The sequence below is a fragment of the Centruroides vittatus genome, unplaced genomic scaffold (genome assembly GCF_030686945.1).
Source record: "Centruroides vittatus isolate TY-2023 unplaced genomic scaffold, ASM3068694v2 scaffold_932, whole genome shotgun sequence".
Taxonomy (NCBI): Eukaryota; Metazoa; Arthropoda; class Arachnida; order Scorpiones; family Buthidae; genus Centruroides; species Centruroides vittatus.
In genome coordinates, this window is record NW_027122721.1 from 928,408 (window position 1) to 946,004 (window position 17,597).

General features: G+C 31.5%; 2 protein-coding genes across 2 annotated transcripts in view; both read right to left on the minus strand.

Annotated features, from left to right (window-relative positions):
• The window catches only part of LOC136990417 (beta-hexosaminidase subunit alpha-like), a 376,498-nt gene that overhangs the window by 277,697 nt on the left and 81,204 nt on the right, over window positions 1–17,597 (minus strand). The window lies entirely within an intron of this gene.
• Window positions 1–17,597, minus strand: part of Fbxo42 (F-box protein 42) — a 36,085-nt gene that overhangs the window by 12,605 nt on the left and 5,883 nt on the right. Inside the window, 5 exon segments of the mRNA XM_067288803.1 lie at window positions 1,949–2,005; window positions 2,089–2,185; window positions 2,254–2,423; window positions 3,141–3,244; window positions 6,466–6,702. Coding sequence (XP_067144904.1) covers window positions 1,949–2,005; window positions 2,089–2,185; window positions 2,254–2,423; window positions 3,141–3,244; window positions 6,466–6,702 — 665 coding nt within the window.

Genomic DNA, 17,597 nt, shown 5'->3' on the forward strand with positions numbered 1-17,597 from the left:
CTGATAATTTGGGAGTTGTTTTAACCTTCAATAAATTCTAGATGTGCCTTTCCATTTAATTCCATTCCATATCCAATTCCCGCCCAGGTTATGAGTGTACCACCACCAGCTACTCTCTTTGAGTACTGCTTTTGATTTACTCTTTTGTCTGCCAAATAATACTTAAAATAATTGGGTCTGTTGAGATTCCACTTTTTCTCATCAAAGAAAATTACTTTTCACCATTCTCCCCCCCCTTTCAAAATTGTTTCTGGCAAACTGTAATCAAAGTTGTTTGTGTTTCTCCTTGAGCTGGCTGCCTGTCTTCATTTTGATGAAAGAAACATTGTCTGTTGATCTCAAAACATTGTTTATTGTTGATTTACTGCAACCAGCTTCAATTCATTTTTGATTTTTTTAACAGATGTGTTTCTTTGCAGTGCATGTCGAACAATTGCACATCATTCTCTACATGTTGTTGAACTCTTGCACCACTGTTTCATTTTCCTGTTCATTGCTCCTTATTATTGAAATACTTTTAGATTGTTGCATGAAGTCTTCCCAAATTTTTACCAACCCGAGTTACTTTACTTCCTTCCTGGTGAAATACATCAATTTTGATCATCTCCTTTACAGTTAAGTCCTTCCCTTCTCCCATTTTTAATAGTAAGGTATTATGCAATTTACTAAATCTTTCTTTTCACTTGTTGATCATATCTTTTGCAAATTTCATGGATTCCAATCATTACTTTCTTTGTGATTAATTCTAATCAGTACATGCTCTATTAATGTTGGATAGCGTATTTTTGATGATAATATCTAACTCTTTTCTTTATTAATCATTTTTCTCCAAACTTATGCAATAATTGTTGATACTTTACTATCAAATGTACTCTAGAAAACTTCATCAAAGTTACATGAAATAATAAAGTTTCTAGGCAATCACTGTATGTTCTATTATTATTGGAAAGACTGTATCATTTAATTAGTAATTATATTTTGATTTTTCAAATTCAAAAAATTTGAGATTAATTACATAAATATCATCTTTTGCATAAAACTTATTTATAAATATAAAGAATGTTCAAAATCATGACAATATGCTTAACTTCTAAAACCATTATATCCTATAAGATGTTTTATGCTCAACAGAAAAACTAACACCATGTTAGCAGATAATTAAAAAACAATAATAACTGAAATTGTAAATGAGATTAAAAATATCAAATTTTATATTGTTTTTAGACTATTTTTTATAATAATAATGATAATAAAAAGTAAATTATTTATTGTGACATCGTCACAATGCCAGGCTAAAATTTTTATTTACTTTAAGATATATGTTCTCCACCTCAAATTATTAGTCGCTTGCCCCTGTAAATCATACATTTCCTTTAACAATAGAGTCATGCTGGTCATCTATCTAACAATTTTCAGAGAGAAATTGCTGAATTAAAATAACACGACTTCCGGTTTTCATCGGAAATTCGTATATAGTTAATCAGGTCCTCCTGCTACTAAGGTTTCCATGTCTGGTCTTGTCTTTCATCTATCTAGCTCTTGAGATTAAGGAAAGGACAGACAGTGGACAGACAACGGTGGAAATTTAAAACTCTACAATTTTTTCAAATTGCAGCCCAATAAAATGTGTAGTAGTAACTAGACCGAAAGTTGTACCATATTTTCAACTCCAATACAATAACTAATGAACAAGAACACATTTTTAAAATACTGTATGGGTACATGTATTATGTTAATATTTAAATTTAAATTTTGACATTGTATAACTTTAAACTATATGAATAGAAATCATTTTAAATTTTGTGTTAATTTTAATACGTAAATAAAATGTAAATGGCAAATTTTTGATAAATATTAATAACTTACTTTCTGTGTGTGCAATACACGTTTTATTAATATATACTAAAAATAATTTTTATTTTTTATTTTTATATTAAAATATTCATACCATGTTTGGTCCTCCACAACCACCAACGATCAAAATATGTTTTTCATCAATATTTATCTACATAAATAGAATTATAATTATATTATATAAAAATATAAAAATAATTTTAATCTACTAAAAAATACGATTAATTCTTTAACCTGTGAATGTCCATAGCGCGGAAGAGGTTGAGGAAATGTGGTTGGATGTTTTGTCCATGTCAATGTCTTTAAATCTAATACCCAAATTTCATTGGAGCTTAAAAATTTAAAAATCTTTAAATTTTTATTTACTATAAGTTATAAATGTAACTTTTAAATAATTACCTAGAAAAAGGACCACCACCTCTTTCACAATGAAAACCACCAAATACAACCATTGAATCTCCTTGTATTGTTGCAGAATGTCCAGCCATACCTGGACAAACAGTGACAACTTGTGTCCAGCGATTTGTAGTGATATTGTATATATGCAAATGATTGAATATTCTCCATGCCTGCAAAAAACCATTCATACAGACGTAATTAAAATAATCTCATACCTAACATTTATAGAAAATTCTTTAAAAAAAGAAAAAAGGAAACATTTAGCCTTTTAATTCTAAAAACTTTAATCATTTATCACATAGCACTAATTTAGTTTTATTGTAATAATTTTAATTCCTTCTGAATTACTGTAAAATTTTTATATTTAAATAGAAATAGCCCAATTAATTACAGCAATTGTTTGGTTTATTATTAATACATCAGGCTTAATGATGTTTACATAAATATAGAAATAGTTAATTCATGCTACATGCATGAGAATGAAAAGACAGTGTTCGTTTATCAGAGATAAATTTAAAATGTTAATATTATATTATTAAAAAATATAAATTTAAAATTGTACAACAAAAATTAATTTCATTTCACTTAGATAAAATGTAACAATTGTAACTATTTGTAATTATAAAAGAGAGGATTTAATCAATGTCTGCGCCTATTTATTTATGTGTATCCTATAATTTATATAAATATTAAGATTCAGAAGATATTTTATAAATCTTCTTTAAAGATATTGGAAGTACTACTTGATTATGAATATAATGATTTAATTAAATCTAACTGTAAAATTTTCTGTTGAAATCTCCTAAATGACAAACTCTAAAATACAATCTAATAAACTTTCAATTATAAACTGTTGTATCTAATTATTATAGCATTATTATCATTACCTGATGTAATGGATATGGAGATGTGTGAGTCCATCCTCCAAACAGAATTAAATTATCTTCATGACACACCAAGGTTGCACAAGCTTTTGGAGGGGGATATGTACCTAAAGAAGATTATGGTATATTAAAAGCATTCAATTTAAAATAATATAAAGACAAAAGATATAAAACAATTGCTCATTTTTAATTTACATTTATTTATTGTCACATTGTCATAATGCCAGGCTGCAATTTTTAATATTTTTAATTTATCTAATTTAAAATATATGTTCTCCGCCTCTAATTAGTAATGGCTTGCCCCTGTGCATTATACTTTTCCTGTTAGCATTAAAGTCGGGCCAGTCATCTACCTAACACCTTTCAGGGGAAAATTTTTGAAAATTGAATTGAAATGGCGTGACTTCCGGTTTGCATCAAAAGTTCGTATATGCAATTCAGACTCGTAAGCAAAAGTTCGTATATGCATATGCTGGGTGATCAGTTAACAAACAGTTCAGACTGCAAACAAATAGGACAACAAACACTTTCACAAAAGATTTTTATGTTCAGACAACAAACATCTCACAGAACAAACACAAGAAGAAGCGACATAAAATAATGAATACTAAATGGCCTTATAATAGTATGGATAATAATATAATAATCCAATGATTGCCTAAATATTTGGGCTATAATAAAATAATTAATACATATAAATTTGGTACTAGAGGTAAGCGTTAAACACCATCTCTTATCTAAATTAATAGTTATAATTTAATATTTTAATAATTATGGACAATGTGACAATTAACTCATCGGGCTTTGAGATGTGTATTATATGGATAATAATGATAATATTATGAAGCCTAAAAAGAGTGGAGTGTCAAGAACTGTGCTCACCATAGAAACCAAGCAAGAGATAATAGCCAAGTTAGAGAGTGGACAGAAGATGTCTGATGTTGCTAGGCAGTATGGCTTGAACAGGTCTACAGTTGGCACAATCTTAGCTAAGAAAGATAGAATCAAGACTCAAGCAGCTAAAAAAATAATGAAAATCACATCTCAGAAACAAAGACATGCCATTCATTAAAAAAATGGAGAGACTGCTTTTAATTTGGATAAAAGAAAGGGATATGAAAAGATATGTAACTAGTATGATTATTATTCAAGAGAAAGCTAGAGATATTTTTTTTGCAGAACTGAAGAAACAAACTCCACATTTGTTACATGAGGAGATAGAATTCAAGGCAATCACTGGATGGTTTGCAAAGTTTAGAAGGAAATCTGGCATTAAATATGTGGTAATACACAGTGAGTCTGCTAGTGCAGATAAAAAAGAAGCTGAAAAGTTCTGTCTCAAATTTCAAGAATTCATTAAAAAAGAAGAATAGTGTTCACAACAAATTTTCAATTATAATGAAACTGTTTTATTTTGGAAGCACATGCCAAACCATACCTATATCAAGAAAGATGAGAAAAATATTCCTGGGCATAAACCCATGAAAGAGCAATTGACATTACTTTTGGGAGATAATATTAGTGTTAATATGAAGCTTATTCCACTTCTTGTCTATCACTCTGAGAACCCTAGAGCATTCAAAAAAAAAATTACATAATTAAAGAAAGACTGCTAAGATGTGGAGATCGAATAAAAGGGCATGGGTCACATAGGCTCTTTTTAAAGAATGGCTGTTTGAAGTTTGTGCTCCAAGCATTTCAGATCAATGAATTGCCATTGAGAGAACTATTGCTATTGGAAAATGTACCAGGACACCCAAAAGACCTTGAACATAATTTGCTAGAAAACTTTCCCTGGCTGACAGTTCAGTTTCTGCCTCCAAATACAACTTTGTTGATTCAGCCAACGGACCAAGAAATTATTGCACGTTTCAAGAAATTGTGTATTCACACAATGTTTCATCGGTGCTTTGAAGCATGCCAGTTCTTCTCAACGATAACATTAAAATGTTATGGAAAGAAAAATTTGATATTCTTGAAGCTATGAAGAGCATTGTCATGTTCGTGGTATCATGGATTCATGGATGATGCAACTTTAGTTTCTTGAAAGGTCTGAAGCAAAATGATACTTTAATTAAAAAATAAACATTTTTCTAGGATTTTGTAAGTGACACAACTTCCATGGCTGCTATTTTATATTTAAATTATCTGTAATAATAAATAATAAATTTTTTCAACATAAAAAAAAATCTAATGCAAGCAATACTGAATATCATATGAAAGAAACAATGATTACACCAAAACTTAAAAAATATTTTAAAAATTTTTAAATATGATTTGAATTTCATATATCTAAAATATAAATTATTCAAAAATAAAACAATAAAATAAAAACTATTATTTGAAACTAATAAATTAATCTGATCACTTTTTGTCCAGTTGTCTTACATGTTTTGTTCTACCTCACTCTTCCCAAAGACGGACTTATCACACTGGGTTAAACACGGAACAGAATGACCTTGCGAGAGAGAATTTTTTCTGTTTTTAAAATTAGCTCTAAATGATAATTTCAATAGATTTATAGAACATATTTACATAGAAAGACAAAACAATAGAATAAATAATAACCTGGGTAGGGAAATCCACCAATCATGGAACAACAGTATTATCAATAACAGGAGTAATAGACTGGAATGTTTATAAAGGATGTAAGCCAAGTAGAAATGTTATCCATTGTTCACTGTTGCAAGCACAGTTATGTGAGTAAAAAATACTTTTAAACCTTTTAACCATTATAATTTTATAAATGCATATTTTAACTTTATACAGGTATTGTGGTATTATGATAGGAATTCTTCTGTGTATTTATTTATATATCGAAGTAATTAACAAAAGAGAAATATTAAGTCATGCTAAAATCTATATATTACTGTTGGGTACTCTTAATATATTGTATTGTTGTAAATTTTTATAAATTGTTTTCAGCACCGTGTTTTTTGTAAACCTGCTGAAGAAGGGACCTGAAGATCCGAAACACCAATAAAGTGTGTACAGGTGAAATACCAAGTGAACAATAAAGATTGTTTTCTCTGAATAAGTTTTCCTCGGTTGCAGAAACTGAACACCAGTACAATAGGTCCTATTAATACAATCTGTCATAGTAGACATTTATATAATAAACTGTGTAAAATAAGGACATAAAGGCATATGAATTAATAATTTCAATACTTCTACTATGTAAAATATAAACAATAGAAACAACTATTTTTAAAAATGCTTTCCTTAATATTTTATATCTCAAGAATTTTCATTCCTTATTTATTGTAATATATAAAAATTTTAAAATGTTTAGTATAATAAAATTTTACATATATTTATACAAACATACCAGTAGCTAAAGGACGTATCCAGGTTCTTGTCGCAAGATCTAATCTCCACAAATCATTAAATGTTGTATTAGCTGTAGTACATCCTCCAAAAACATACATAGAAGATCCACAACAACATGCACTATGCGAAAATCGCTTAGATATCGAAGGACCAGTTTCGGCAGGAAGATGACACCATTCGATCCTCATAGTTTTAATGGCGTGGTTGAAATCCCGTTGTGTCTTCCTAATAACAGCTGTTAAAAAGTTATAAAGTTAAACTATTGTTTTATCTATAATTCAAAAATGCAGCAGCAAACTTATAACAATATGAAACAGATGATAGAAAATTCAAATTATAATTTGCATTTTCTATCATCTGTTTCATATTGTTACTATTAACTATTAACTGTTACTATTGCTATTATTCATATAGTTACATCAAACTATTATTTTCTTTCATAATTATGAAAGAAAATAACAGTTTTGCAATTTTAAACAATAAATTTTTAATTTAATAATAATAATAATAATAATGATTCATGATTGCCATACAGGATCAGGTCATAAATACTAAAAACTACAGAAAACACATACTCAAAGATGCAACACTCACAAATGACACATGCAGAAAATGTCACATCATGCCAGAAACTATACAACACATCACCTCTGGTTGCAAGCTCTTGGCACAAACAGATTATTTACACAGACATAATCAAGTAGCAAATATAATACACCAAGAGCTTGCAAGGAAACACAAATTAGTAGACATCCACAAACCATATTACAAATACATTCCACAGACAGTATTGGAAAACAACACGCACAAAATGTACTACGACAGAGCCATAATCACAGATAAAACAATTTACCACAACAGACCAGACATCACACTCATTGACAAACACAATAAAATCACATACATTATAGACATATCCATTCCAAACACACACAATATACAAAACGCATGCACTGAAAAAATTAGCAAGTACACAGAACTCGCCCAGGAAATAAGGCATCTGTGGAGGATGGATAGGGTGCTTATTGTACCTGTCGTTCTCTCTTCTACAGGTGTCATACCACACACACTACACAAAAGCCTGGGCACATTACAATTGAATAGAAACACATACATCACACTACAGAAGGCCACTATATTGAATACATGTCATATTGTGAGAAAATTCCTGAATACAGACACACACACTGATACACTTCTTTAATTTCTGTTTTGGTTACTATGCCTTGACTCTGGTCCGGCATAGTACACAGCCACCGGTGTTAACCGAGTATATCTCACTTAACCCAACATAATAATAAAACTCTCCCGTGGTCACCACCTGGTTGTGGTGGGAGAGCCCAGTAATTTTACTGATCCATAGGGCAATGCAGGCTGGAGCATAAGCTCCTGGTAGGGACACCCATGCCAGTAAGGTCTATGGGGAGAAATGAAGCTAAGAGTGACCACGCCCACATTCTGTGGAGATATTCATCATGGTAATAACTAGATCAAAGTGTGATACCGGCTCGGACGTCGCCCGGGTTAACAAGGTCCGTGTTCGTGGGTTAGGCAGAGGCTCACGTTCGAAAAATAGGTCACAGTCTCCCTTGGTTACCGGTGGCGAAAGCAGCACCGGCCCAAGCATGGCTACTGCAATGCCCTCAACACATGTGAGGAACCAACCCAGCCTTGGTGTTTCTGTGGCAATGCATCCACAGACCACAAAGGCTGGAAAACCACGCCAACGGATGAAATGGACAGTAGAAATGAACGAGTTTATCATCCGTACTTACTACACGATCACAAAACTCGAAACAAACATGACAGCATACAGACAACAACTACACCATAGATTCACACAACAGTATCTTCATCTCACTGTCACCAAACAAAGGGTCGTTGATCAATAAAGAACAATTATATACAACAAACTTATTCCACAAACAACACTTGAACTTATCAAACAACAGGTTGCTGATCAAATACATCAACAGACAGAAACATCTAACATTAATGAAGATCATGTAACCTGTCAGGATAATCCAGCAACAAGCATTGATAATAACACACATACAACAGAGCCATAATTACAGATAAAACAATTTACCACAACAGACCAGACATCACACTCATTGACAAACACAATAAAATCTCATACATTATACACATATCCATTCCAAACACTCACAATATACAAAACGCATGCACTGAAAAAATTAGCAAGTACACAGAACCCGCCCAAAAAATAAGGCATCTGTGAAGGATGGATAGGGTGTTTATTGTACCTGTTGTTCTCTCCTCTACAGGTGTCATACTACACACACTACACAAAAGCCTGGGAACATTACAATTGAATAGAAACACATACATCACACTACAGAAGGCCACTATATTGAATACATGTCATATTGTGAGAAAATTCCTGAATACAGACACACACACTGATACACTTCTTTAATTTCTGTTTTGGTTACTATGCCTTAACTTTGGTCCGGCATAGTACACCGTCACTGGTGTTAACTGAGTATATCTCATTTAACCCAACATAATAATAATCTGTTGTTTTTGTCAAATTATATACAATCAACTGTTATTAAAAATTCTTTCAAACTGCTGACTTACAAATAATAAGTACAGTATTTTATTTATTCATTAAACAGTTTATAGATAGTGAGGCATATATAATAGTAATAGAAATACTGTATTTTCCGGCATATAAGACGACTTTTTAACCCAGGAAAATCTCAAAAGTCGGGGGTCATCTTATAGGCCCAGTCATCTTATATGCAGGAAAGTACGGTATTAATCATATAATTAATAAATTAAAATTTATTAAATATCCAATTTATAAATCAAAATTATTTGTTTGTAATCCTATTATTCAACAAAAATTTAACTACAGAAAAAATCTTTATTTCAAATTAGTTTCAATATTAACTAATACAAACTACCCCAAGTCACTATTTATTAGTTTTGAAGCCGTTTATGTTTAGTTAACTAGTACTTAAAGAAAAATTAAGTTTACGAGAGGTGCTCAAAGTGATTGCCTTCAGTAGCTACAGAAGCTTCACTTCTGTGGATAATAGAAGTGAGTACATTATGAAGTTGTTTGGGACTTTGACATACTTTTGCAGCAGCTTTGCAAATTCAATTAATTAATTGAACACCATTTTGAATTTTAACAGAATACACATCTCTTATATTGTTGTTTTTCAGTGCTAACTAGATTTAAAATTGTAAATGATTTAAAGATCTTTCTCTGTAACTCAATTATTTTTGAGAATTGGGCAGAGGTGTATCATTTTTTTACTGTAAATTGAATAATTGGTTACCCCATAGAATTTTATACATCACATTTGAATCACCCTGTATACAGTATATTGCAAAAAGAAGAAAAAAAGTGTTCTTCCTGGAAATGTGTCGTAAAACTTGTCAAGATAAGCAAAAACAAAACATAGTAGAGTAACATTAATACTTGATTGATTGCTGTTCTTTGGAATTAAGCATAAATTTGCTATGGAGAACTTATCATACAGAAATGCTTTTTATAATAGAAAAAATAATTTTATTTTTCTCTTTTTTATAAAAGGAAATGCATTTTCAGTCCTTATTACATATAATAATAAAACTGTAATATAACTAATGGTGACAACTGGAATAACTAAGTGTTAATTAAAAACATAGGGTAAACTATTAACACTTAGTTATTCCAGTTGTCACCATTAATTGTATTACAGTTTTATGATTACTGTATATGTAATAAACACTGGAGAGAGGCAGATAGCCCAAAATGCATTTCTTTTTATAAAAAATAGAAAATAAAATCTATTTTTTCCATCAAAAAAAGTGTTCCTGTACGATAAGTTCTCCATAGCAAATTTGTGCTTAATTCCAAAGAACATTTAGAAGAGTAGCATATTTGAAAATTCACAATAGTTACCAAAATATCTGAGGTTAAAGTTGCAAATTTGAACCCAGTTTTTATCAGAAACTACACTATAGTTATCACTATTTAAACTATCTTTTTAAATACAAACATTTATTGAAATGAACAATACTTTAAAACAAGAAAAAAATGAAATTGTTTCCACTTTATTTTACACAAAACTTTCAGTAAAAAAACTTCTCCGGGTTATTTTAGAATCCCAGTGTTGTCGGTTTAGAGGGGGGAAGAAACAAGTGCAATGACAAGCTTTTTGCGATTGCTTTTCGATTTGTCCTTCCATTTTCAGTCACGAGTCTGTAACGGTGGCCCATTCTTGCATCATTTGTCAAATCTTGAATATTTTGTTAATTATCATGTATTTGAAAATATGTTACTCTACACTAGATATGTCAAACTCATATGATATTACGGGCCACGTGATCTATTTTGTATTAAGTCAGGCCGCATATTTTCAATGTTCAAAAAATTATTAAAATACGATTTTTAGAATGATTATATTATGTATTATATATTTATTAGACTCAATGTATTGTATATTATACACACATAGACATTTTATATTTCTTGTTATTTTTTAAACTTAAACTATAAATATTTTATATTTTTTATAAAAAAACAAATTAAAGTTATAATAAGAAATAAACAAAATCACAGTTTAGTATCACTTTTTAGAAGATATTTGACAATGTTTTTCACAAAGCAAGTCATCAAAATTTGGTTGAATATATTCAGCTGATGAAATGTTTAAAATTGATGATAAATGTTGATCGGTTAATCTTGACCTTTATGAATTTTCGTTATTTTTCATTAAAGAAAATAGTTGCTCGCATAAATAAGTGCTTCCGAACATAGCTAGTATACGCGTAACAAACGATAACATTTTAGGAAACCGATCTACAGATAAATATGTAGGCCTATTAAAATCTGGAATTCCAACTTCCATACATTTTTGCTTCAGCAAATTATCGCATTGGATTTCAATTAATTCCATTTGTAAGTTTTCATCAACAATTTCTAGAACAGTTAGAACAAGGAAAGATTCCTAAGCCTAACATAATATAATAAAATATGTACAAATATACAAATATCAGTATGGTTGACGGCCACACAAACATGTGTTGTGTGTCGGATTGGATTGCTCTGCATTCTATCATGTTTCTAATAGTCTTCTGTTTTTATCTCCATTCGGCTTCGGCCACTGCTTTTCATTTGGCACCTTGCGCCAGCGTGCAGCGTCCTGAGCGATCACACGATGACACACAACGCCAGCGTCAACCAAAAAGTTCAAACTTTCCAACGTCAGTCATCAAAGCTCAATATTTAAAAATTTTTTAAAAGTCTCGGCGGGCCGCAACCTATGTACTGGAGGGTCGCATGCGGCCCGCGGGCTGCATGTTTGACATGCATGCTCTACACCTTTTGCTTATCTTGATGAGTTCTAACACACATTTCCAGGAAGAACACTTTTTGCAACACCGTGTATAGTAAAGAAAGTAATTATATATATAATCAATAAAAAATTTACAGTACTTTTTATTAACACTAATAAACATAGTAGAACTTATTTCAAAAATTAAATAATTAAAAACAACAAATATATTCAATTGAAAGTCATTGAAAATGTACTAATATTTCAATTTATTTCACTAAAACTTTTATTTGAAAATATAATCCCATTTTATTTACATATATTAAATCTGCATTCTATAAGCATTTGCTATGTCTTCTTACTTTTATGATCAATGTTTCCTCTAAAACAGGGAATCAGATGTACAAGTCTGAGCAATGATTAGAGTGCCCTTGACAATTCAACTGTGAAGCACAATTGTGCAGGTGTGCAACAACTGTGAGCCTAGAGAAAACACTGATAAGGAGAAAATCAATATTTGCTATTGTAGAATTTCTACACAATTCTTAAAATGGTTTCACAAGCAGTCATACCCATGTTCTCTCTAGAACATGTTTATGACTGCTATATGTTTATGCTCCTAAATTTTCTGACGTGGCTAAGAAACAAAACATTTTATTTGATTCATTTAACATATAATTCAGGCTACAGTTTGATTTGTTACAAATATAAAAACAAAAATTATAAATGTAATCTAAACATCAATAATAATTGTATTTTTGTATAACTTGATCTCAAAAAATTATTTCTTGTGAAAATTTTGTAAAAATAAATTAGCATCCTAAGAATACATGTTTTCTTGAAATTCTAAACATTCAGTATTATTTTATATATTTGATCCTAAATTTAGATAATTTATTTTATCATTTTTAACAGATAAATATAAAATTAGATATTATAAGTCATAACAGTAAAATCTAGACAACTTTATCATTTCTAATTTCATTATCATCAGCTTTATCGATAATTTGCAACTTAAAAAAACAAAATCAGCAGACAGAGATACACAAAGCTAAGATTTAATAATAAAAACGTTTTATTAAAAACAGTTTCTTCCTTTCAGTCTGGAATAATTCTTCTTAATCTAGTCTAGGACTGGCCAATTTTACAGACTTATCACACCTTGTAGGTTAGTTGACAAAAAGAGCAGAGACCAGGTAGAAAGATATAGGCTTTATTGATATCAGAAATGCATTTCTGATATCAATAAAGCCTATATGTTTCTACTTGGACTTCTCTGAAAACTGCAGAATGACATAGGTGCCATGTCTTAACGAAAGTAGTAACTATAATTTAATTTTAAATTAAAAATAGTCTGGAAGAAAAGAATTGGCCCAGAGAGGGAGTCGAACCCGCAAACTCTGCTTACCGTGTCGTGTGCTAACCAGTTACACCATCTGGACTTCTGAGCAATTCCTCCCTTCCAGAAACGTTCAAACTTTTGATATAACCATCTAAAAGTTTAAATGTGTCTGGAAGGAACCTTTTAAATGTGGAAGGAAGAAAAGAAGAATGATTTTAAATGTTTTTGGAAGGGAGTCATTGCTTGAAGGTCTGGATGGCATAACTGGTCAGCACACCATATAGTAAGCAGAGATGGCTGGTTCAACTCCAACTCTAGGCCAATTCTTTTCATCAAGACTGTTTTTAATTTAAAATTAAATTATAGTTGCTACTTTCATTAAGACATGGTGCCTGATGTCTACCTCCAGTTGTTCTTATCATGTAATGGGTGTACTATAGATTACTATCTATGGAATTTCAGGACTTTGAATATATATCTGAACTGAGGGGAACGAGACGAGTTCAACAATACCCTACTTTTGGACTGGAGACGAAAAATAAAAAAGTTATCATACTTTTTCACTTACCATACTTTTTTAATGCTCTCATGAAGATGGCACCATAGTTGCTAGTACTGCCATCTTGCGGTAAAGTCTGCAAACCATGACGTCGGACTACGGTCATCTCCAGTAGGGTTAAACACGCGATACGAGAGCGGAGAGAGCGATGTGACTTCCGATCATCGCGCGATCGCCATTTTGATTAATGTTACTTATGGCAGCGAACGTGGCAGCCGTTCCGACTGTTCGTGCTCTCGACTGACCTCCTGGAAGGGAGCCGCTGGCAGGCCGCCATGTGCTAAACATCACTAGATATTGATTCACGGTAGTTCTTGAACAAAGTAAAAAAAAGGGGGGGAAGTCTACTAAAGGCAATTTTAATGGCAAGCAATGTGACTCCCGATCACGATAGCAAGGCCAACTTAGCGGTGAGAGCGACGTGACTCCCTATCATCGCACGATCGCTGGATAAAAGTATGATAACTTTATTATTTTTCGTCTCCAGTCCAAAAGTAGGGTATCATTGAACTCGTCTCGGTCCCCTCAGTTCAGATATATACTCAAAGTCCCGAAATTCCATAGATAGTAATCTATAGTAGGGGTGGCCAACTTTTGCGTACGTAAGATCTACTTTTTATCTTAAAAATGTGTCGCGATCGACTCGTTGTCGTCGGCATAGTCTAAGTGGCGAGGGGGGTGTGAAATACATACTATGTTTATACACTGTGCTTCGGTACGAGGTGCACTCCCGTGAGCTATGGGTAGATAAGGAAAATATATGTTCAAAACTATTTTTTATTTTTTAAATCACTTATTAAGTTTTCGAGATATAGGCTCATAAAGAAATTAAATTTCCAGACCCAACTTTTGATATTTGCAGTTAAGAGTTCATTCCATACAGGCGGCACCTAAAAAAATCGATTTTTCGACACTTTCGAGATAGATTTTTATTAACTTAAAATATAATTTAATTTTTTTTAATCAATTACAATGTATAAATTGTGGTACTATTTGTTCGTAAACTCGAAAAAGTCGTTATAAAACTGCGCAGTACGGCCGATAATTTGATTATAAGATTTTACTTTCGCGATTTTTTTTGGGCCAGGAAAATTTATCATGGAAGAATGATATAAGATTTTTAGACTTATTTTTTGCTAATCTATCGATAGCTGGCGGGAGTGCTCTTTGTACCGAAACACCCCGTATATCTACCTACGTAAAAAACAACGTAATTATTTAACGGGCCAAAAAACTCGCGTCCGGAGGAATTAAAACAACACGAGTAATTATTAACAATATTTATTAATTCAAATTAGCTACTGATGAAGACAGATTTAGAATTTATTTTATTACGTTACATTAATGGGAGGACCGAGTTTGCGCGTCTCTTACCGAGGAAACGCAATTAGGTGTATATCCTGACAAAGATGATAATAATGATTCTTCGGTATGGGAATCAGTCGGGACAGAATGTTTAGTCTTCATTAACTTTAAGTATGAAAATGCCAATTCACACAGGTATGTAGTTCCGAAACAGGAATAAATATATTCGCTACATTTGGTGATACTGGGATATTTTTCTCAATTGACGTATTTCCAAAAATCCAAAAATATAGAGGTCTGTTGCCGAAAACGCTCACTTATCGAGTAAATAGATAGGTAAGAAAAGCCATAATTTAATTTAAAACATAAAGAACGGGTACTTACATTTTAAACAAATGAAAAATTGAAACTCGACGTTGTCACCGTGGATAAATAATATCGATTAATAATAATAATATTGTTAATACTAAAGAAAAGAAGCTACCGCGTGACGATATCAAATATTCGAGCTAAATGGCTGTGTTTTCTACGAGTCCAGTCATAACTGCGTGCATATTCTTGCTTTTGCGCGTTGCGTTCAGTTACGAGTGTAACGCGTTAAGTCAAAGACATCGCGAGCGATCGACTGAAATTGGCATCGCGATCAACTCGTTGACCACCCCTGATCTATAGTATCCCCCATGTAATTTCTAATTTAATATTTGTAGCATAATATCTTCCTGATTAATTCGGCTGATGGTTGATTGAACTTGTAGATAATCAACATGTTGTAAGAGTGGAAACTGATACAATTAAAATACAAGATTGTTGCAGAACTACAGTCAAACCTCAATTTTTGAACAGCTCACTTTTCAAAAACAGAAAAAATTTGCTTAGGAACAGAATTTCAAACTCATAACTGCACCAGGTGCCATACAATAATTCAGTTGCCAAACAACCTATGTGACAAGAATAGGCCACAGATTAAAGAGACACAGATGGTCAACTCCCTATACTCCCTATGTTAAAAAAAAAGTCAAAGACCGATGAGGCTGTTGATTTTCAATGACAGGACTACTAATTCAGAAGTTAGTGACACTGAGATTGCCTTGTGTCATTAGATGTCAAGATATGATCACCGATGACGTTACTACTTAAATTAGATTTCATGCTCACGTGGGAAAGATATTTCTGTTTTTCAGTATGCACTGCAGTTGAATTTAAATAAAATTAATCAATAAAAACTGCATTAATTGGCATTCATGTTTATAGGTGCTTAAGTCAAATTAAATAAAACATTTATTATATATAATAAATTTTCTGTTATTTAATTTAAAGCACAAAATACAGCTAAGTAAAAAACAAAAAAGCTTTCTTTTTGGGGGTCAGAAATGGGTTAATTCATTTTATACTGTTTCTTATGGGAAAATTTGTTTCAGTTTTAGAACAACTTTTAGGAACAAATTATGTTCAAACATTACATTTGACTGTATGCTCAAAAGATTTCCTTACCAGCTGAGTGACATTTTCAATATATTGAAAAAGTCCAAAATAAATGAAATGATAGGACTGAGTCATGACAAAGTTCTATCATTTGTTCATCAAGTTCTAAAGCATGATTCAGGTCCATACTAACTGTCACTACAAATGTTCTTCCCTCTAAATGATAGATGTTTAATAACAAAAACAAGTACAGTAAGACCCCGCTTAATGCGGGGGGATGCGTTCCTAGACAACAAAGTGCTAAACAAAACAGCATTAACCGAGGTCATTTTAACATAGAGTAAATACGGATAGGGGAACATGCAACCAAAAATAAACAAATTTTACTTTAATTTTAATTAATATTTTTATATTAATTAAAATTAATTAATTTTTATATTAATTTGCATAATAATATATGTTAAATAACGCAGACATATGCACACACAAATGTAAAGTTCATTTTTTGTAATAAAGGTCCTGACTTTTCTGAAATTTCTGTTTTTGCGATAAAGTAGTGAAGTTTTGTTTGTCGCTTTTTTCTTTCCTTAAGCAAATGTCAGTAGTAAAAGATTGCATTCAAAACATCTTGTTTTGCTTTTGCACTCCTTTCAAAATCTGCATAATTCGCTACAATTTGATCAATGATTTCGGTTATCATTACTTTTACTACAGAAATCTGTAGAGAAATTTTTTGGGTTCTTCATTTTCAGAATCCCTGTTTTCTAGTTCTACATGAACTCCTTGTTCTGCCAGTTCTTGAAGATCATCGTTGGTACAGCTCTCACCAGAAGCCTGCTGTAACTCTTCAATATCCTGCTCCTCTACATCTCCTAATCCTGCTGTATCGATTAGGTTGACCAAAGTCAACCTAACGATACAGCAATAGACTCTTGGATAGAATTCTTGGATACCTTCAACCATAACTTCTTTCACACTTTATTCGTGCATTTATCAGTTAATTCTTGCCAAGCAAAGCCGATATTGCTTATGGTATCCATGATGTTATATTTTTTCCAAAATTAAATAGATTTAAAGAAAGTACGCTTTTTGCCACCTTTTTGTGATTGATTCGTGTTCGTAAATAATTGCATTACATACAAATCAATAAAATGCTGCAATAATTTAAATCAGAGTAAACTTTGAGCTTTTTTCTAGGCTTCGAG